The 5,563-nt window shown below is 40.4% G+C and overlaps 2 protein-coding genes across 3 annotated transcripts in view; one reads left to right on the plus strand and one right to left on the minus strand.

The window, feature by feature from the left end:
- The window catches only part of ATP5S (ATP synthase, H+ transporting, mitochondrial Fo complex subunit s (factor B)), a 9,177-nt gene extending 6,571 nt beyond the window's left edge, over window positions 1-2,606 (minus strand). Inside the window, exon 1 of one of the 2 annotated variants that reach the window (XM_015595958.2) lies at window positions 2,495-2,606. In XM_015595958.2, the coding sequence (XP_015451444.2) occupies window positions 2,495-2,579 (85 nt within the window). In that variant the 5' untranslated portion in view covers window positions 2,580-2,606. The remainder of the gene's footprint in view (window positions 1-2,494) is intronic. The other variant, XM_025038901.1, reaches the window with a different exon arrangement.
- A 29-nt stretch (window positions 2,607-2,635) lies between these two features.
- The window catches only part of L2HGDH (L-2-hydroxyglutarate dehydrogenase), a 34,132-nt gene continuing 31,204 nt past the window's right edge, over window positions 2,636-5,563 (plus strand). Inside the window, exon 1 of the mRNA XM_006920206.3 lies at window positions 2,636-2,868. Coding sequence (XP_006920268.1) covers window positions 2,729-2,868 — 140 coding nt within the window. The 5' untranslated portion in view covers window positions 2,636-2,728. The remainder of the gene's footprint in view (window positions 2,869-5,563) is intronic.

Below are 5,563 nucleotides of genomic sequence, written 5' to 3' on the forward strand. Positions count from 1 at the left end.
AAGAGGAGACCTCTAGTGGTGGGTTGGTTAATTTAATTCTAATGAATTAAAAGAGACCAGTTAAAAGCAAGTTAAAAAATAATCACTACTAAGTTACTGCTGCAATAAATAATTCAGGAATTAAAACAATTAAAAAACTTCTTTCATAATATGGCTTAGGGCTGTAAGTTTGTAACAGATGTTTCTAAAGGTTGCCATTATGTTTGTGACTTGAAAAGTTCGGACCTTTAATAATGACTCAAAATAGGATATATAGTGTGTCTCAGTAGATTTGAGAGTCTCAATTTGCATAAAAAGATTGTTTTTTATGCAAATAAAAAAAAGTGGAAGTTCTGTTTTTATATTTCAAACATAATTATTCAAAGCGATGGCTAACTTAGCAGTCAAAAGACCAAATAAGGAACTAGTTCTTGAGGATGTAAAAATGTGGAGAGTGGCGGGGTGGTATAAGAATTGGAGAATTATAACCCCACCTCATTGCAAATAACCTATTATTGATGCCGATTCTTATTCCTAAAGGGTCTAGTGAAATACAACAGAGCAATTCATTAGAAATTAGAAGCAAAGGTCCCAAAGGCCATTTCTGGGCCAACATCACATGGCACTCATTGAACACCTTATAGGTTCTGACATCAGTGGAAGATGAACATGAATTCTCAGCTGAGGAGGGTGGTGTCATGAATACAAATGTTTCTAGCCAAAAACATTACAGAGTGTACAAATGTAAGGTGAGCTCTTGATTTGAAAAAGATCATTCAAATATTGCTGGTGGGAATGTAAAAAGGTACAGTCACTTTGGAAAAGAGTTAGGCAATGTCTTACAAAGCTATATGTTTTGTATCATATGACCCAGCATATGACCCAACAATTGGATTCTTGGGTATTTATCCCAGAGAAACAAAAACAGGTTTACACAAAAAGCTGTGTACTAATATTCATAGCAGCTTTATTCAAAATAGCTAAAAACTGGAAACAACTCAAATATCCTTCAATGGGTGGTTAAACATACTACTCAGCAATAAGAAGGAACCATCGCTACATACAATTTGGATGGATCTCAAGGGATTATACTGCGTGAAAAAAGCTAATTCTGAAGTTACATACGGTATAATTGTTTATATAAATTTTTAAAATGGCAAAATTATAGAAAGGGAGAACAGATTGGGGAGGGGGTGCACTGCAGGAAGTTGATACAAGAACCTACAAATGTGACAAAAACTATAAGGAACTAAATACTTGTATAAATGTAAAACTCAGGAAATCTGAATAAGATTGGTGGATTGTGTTGATTTCAATTTCCTGGTTGTGATGGTGTACCATAGTTTTGCAATACGTTCTCATTGGGGGAGACTGAGTAAAGGGTACACAGGATGTCCATTGTTTCTTAAAACTACATGAGAATCTACGATGATCTCAAAATTTAAAAATTGACTTAAAAAATAACCATCTTTTCTTCTAAATTTGTGATGGAACAACCAGGTAACATTCTACATTGTTTTCACAATTAAAGCGAAAAATGTACAACTATCCAGGAGGTAAAATCATTTGAGCAAATAAAAGCAGTCATTTATCAAGTATGTCACTGCGAGAAAAACCTGATGAGCCTTATCTCATGTAATCAAAGACACAATACTATTACTTAGTTCACAAGGGAGGGTCTGAGGCATAGAGGGGAAATGGACTTCCCTCAGTCATCTGACTGATGACTGGAACCAAATACAAACAGGCAAGTAAAGTCCTTTCAGCAGTAAGTGTACATTCTATTTTTCTGTTCAGCTGTTCTCACTCTAAAAATTAAAAACTGCCATCAAGCGCAGAGAATGGGTGTTAAACTGGCACAGTGATAATGACGTAATTTCACGGAATTAGGTTTTTTTTTTTTAGAAATTACATAGCCCATCTCCCTCATTTCACGGATAAGGAAACAAGTGAGATGTGACCTGTACAGGTGAGTCGCTGTTCTCAGGCCTGTACAGCATATTTAAAAATCGTACCTCGGCCTAGTTTAAGGAAAGAGATTGCTAAATGATGGCAGAGACCGAGCCGTCTGGCTCATCTATGTGCTCAATAATTACAGGAACAACAAATAACTGAATGACACCGCCGGGAGCCCCACAAAAAGTTCAGAAGACTTCAGGCTATCAGGCATTGCCGTGACAAAGAGCCTCGGTGTGGAGCGACGTGGGAGCACCCCTTCAGTGGGCACTCCGTTAGGTGGGGACCCAGCAATCCGCTTGGCGCAGATCCGGGACAGGGCCGGGGCGGGCCTAGAGAGAAGGGAGGCCAGGCCGCTGGGCCCGTCCAAACGAGTTTTCCCCATCATCACGCCCAGACTTTCTCCTGCGGCTCTGAGTCCGCTCAGCAGTGAAGGTCGAAAGCGCGCGACTCAGCGGGACAGGTTTTCCGTAAGCCCAGCGAGGGGAGAAGCGAAAGGGCAGAGCCTAACCACCACCCTGGCGCCACCCCGCTGCGGGCCTAGCTCCTCTCTACTCACGGAGTGGAAAGGAGGGAGCGAACGAGCGTCCCTCGCGTCTACGCCAGCGCCCGCCTGCCCTTCGCCCTCTGCCGCGCGCGCCCATTGGTCACTTGCGGCCGCCCCCACGTGGGCGAAGGCGCGCACCTCATTGGTCCCTGCGTGGGAGGCGGGGCCAGAGAACGCCAGAGCCCAGGCTGTGTCCGGCTCAAGTGGCCACCTCTGGGCCCTGAGATAGGGGACAGAGCGCTGGCGATGGTGCCGGCGCTGCGTTACCTGTGTAGTGCCTGCGGACGGGCCCGCGGGGTTTTCCCCGGGGGCTTCTCCATGACATGTGCTACCGTGCCGGGGAGGCCCTGGCCGCTGTGCCAGAGTAGCCGCAGGGCCAGCACTAGGTGAGTAGCTGCTGGCTCTGCCCCGCTGCCTGCGCTGCACCTTCCTTCAGAGGTGCCTCGTGCCGCACCTGTGCCCCTGCTGTACCTTCCTGTCCCAGGCGTGAGAGAAGGTCAGGATCCTATGGAGCTTGGTCTCCAACCTCGGATCCCAGCATCCACCTACAGGATTTATGTGCTGTTTTGGGGCGGGAGGAAAAGAATAAGAGGCAATGTTGAGTAGAGGTCTAAAACTGTCTTTGAATACAACCCCTCCACTTCTTATTTAACTGTGTGTGGGGGGGTATCTTAAGCTCCTTTAAGGCTCAGTTGTGAATTGGATCCTAATTTCTCCTGAAGGTGGTTGTTTTGAGCATTAAAGACTTTTTAATTTGACCAGTAAGCAATCAAATAGGCTGTTTATTAGCTGGTATCGGTGTTACTTGGAAGGTCTGAAACCAGTCTTAAATCAGTTCCTGGCATACACTGCATAGTTAGCCCTGTGAGAACCAGCTCAGTTGCTTATCAAAGCCTGCAGAATTCAGTGTTGTGTGATTTGAAGTTTGGAGGTCACACTGGAAACCACTGTCTTTCTCTGCTTTCTGTGGAGGGGGGATGGTTTATGTCAAGGCTTTAAAGCTGTAAAGCTCTTGGCAGTTTCTAGAACTAGAAGGTGGGGAAGATGAGTGTGACTGGAATTTAGCGGAATAGAGATGGTGTGGAATGACACCAAGAGAGGGGCTACATCACAGCAGAATTATTTTTTTTAACTACACATTGAAGTTTATTCTAACAGCTTTGGGAGGATTTTAAAGGGTTTTTAAGAAGAGGGATTAATAAAATGATGTTTCAAAAGTTGACTTTGGCTGTATGTATTGGTGGATTGGAAGACAATTAGAGTGGAATGGGATTTGTGATTCATTATTGGGGTATGTAGACAATTATCTTGGAAAGCTTAAGAGAAGAAAAGTAGGACTAGTGAAGGTTTTGTGCATACTTTTTATTTTGAAATAACTAGATTCATAGAAAGTTTCAACAAAACAGATCTCATGTACCCTTCACCCAGTCTACCCCAATGATCACATTTTACATAGCTATAGTAAATTTTGAAACCAGGAAATTGATGTTGGCACAATCCTTAGACCTTGTTCACATTTCATCAGTTTTACATTAACTCATTTGTACATGTGTGTTTCTATTGCAATTTAATCATGTGTTAATGTGTGTAAATACCTCTACCATTAAACAGTAATGTTCCATCAATACAAAGATATCCCTTGTATTACCTACTGTGTTATATTCATATCCCATCTCTATACCCTTCCATTACCCTTGGTAACCACTAATCTATTTCCCAGATCTATAATTTTCTCAGTTTGAAAATGTTGTGTAAGTGGAATCACATAGTATGTAATTCTTTGAGATTGGCTTTTTTCACACAGCGTAACGTCCTTGAGCTCCATCCAAGGTGTTACCTTTATAGATAGTGGGTTCCTTTTAATTGTTGAGTAGCATTCTGTAGTATGGATGTATCACAGTTTGTTTAACCATTCACCAGTTGAAGGATATCTGGGCTGTTTCCAGTTTTTGACTATGAATAAAGCTGGTATAAACATGTACAGGTCTTTGTATGAACATAAGTTTTCATTTCTTTGAGATAAATGCAGTTGTTAAGACCTGCAGTAAGCACATGTTTAGTTTTTAAAGAAATTCCCATACTCTTTTTCTAGAGTCACTGTACTATTTTACATTCCTACCAGCAATATGTGAAGTACTTCTTCATTCTCATTTTGGTGTTACCACTTTTTTTAAATTTTAGCCATTCTGATAAGAGTGTAGTGATATCACATTGCATTAATTTGCATTTCCCTAATGACTAATCGTATTGAACATCTTTTCATGGGCTTATTTGCCATATGTAGATCTTATTTGATGATATGTTTGTTCATATCTTTTGCTCATTTTCTAAATGGCTAGTTTGTTTTAAGAGTTCTTAATAGATGTTCTAGATAGGAGTACTTTGTCAGATACATAGTTTGCAAATATTTTTCTCCCAATTTGTTGGTTTTTCTTATCCTCTCAATAGGATGTTTTGCAGAGCAAAAGTTTTTATTTGATGAAGTCCAATTTATCAATTTTTTCTTTTATGGATCATGTTTGTGGTGTAAACTCTTCATCAAGCCCTACATCTGAAAGATTTTCTCCTGTGTTTCTTCCAAAAGTTTTACATTGAATATTTGATGATATAAAACATTTGTTGTTAATTTTGTTCTATGAATAATGGTATTGTGTGTGTTTTTGAAGAGGCCTTTTAGAAATAACATTGAAATATTTACAGATAATGTTTAGGATTTGCATCAAAATACTATAATACAGGAGGGGATGACATAGGTGGGGTGCAGAAGAAGCTAGATTGGCCGTGTTCCTAATAAAACATAGATTTGTTGACCATAAGGTCAGTGCTAAAGGCAATCTCGTATGCTTCTCATTGCAGAGTTAAATAATACAAGCCCTTTCTAATTTTTGAAATGGTTGTGTAATCAGAGTTTTTCATGGCTAAAATTATGGTTCTGAATCCATTTTGGGACCATTTTTTCCCCTAAGTTTCGGTGTTCTCATGGGCTGTGCCCTCAACAGAAAAAAAATTCTTGCCCACTAAGATATTAAAGACTTCATGTGTTAGCTTATCCTCAAGAATACTGCACTTGAATTTTAAAAG

Source organism: Pteropus alecto, unplaced genomic scaffold (genome assembly GCF_000325575.1).
Source record: "Pteropus alecto unplaced genomic scaffold, ASM32557v1 scaffold86, whole genome shotgun sequence".
NCBI lineage: Eukaryota > Metazoa > Chordata > Mammalia > Chiroptera > Pteropodidae > Pteropus > Pteropus alecto.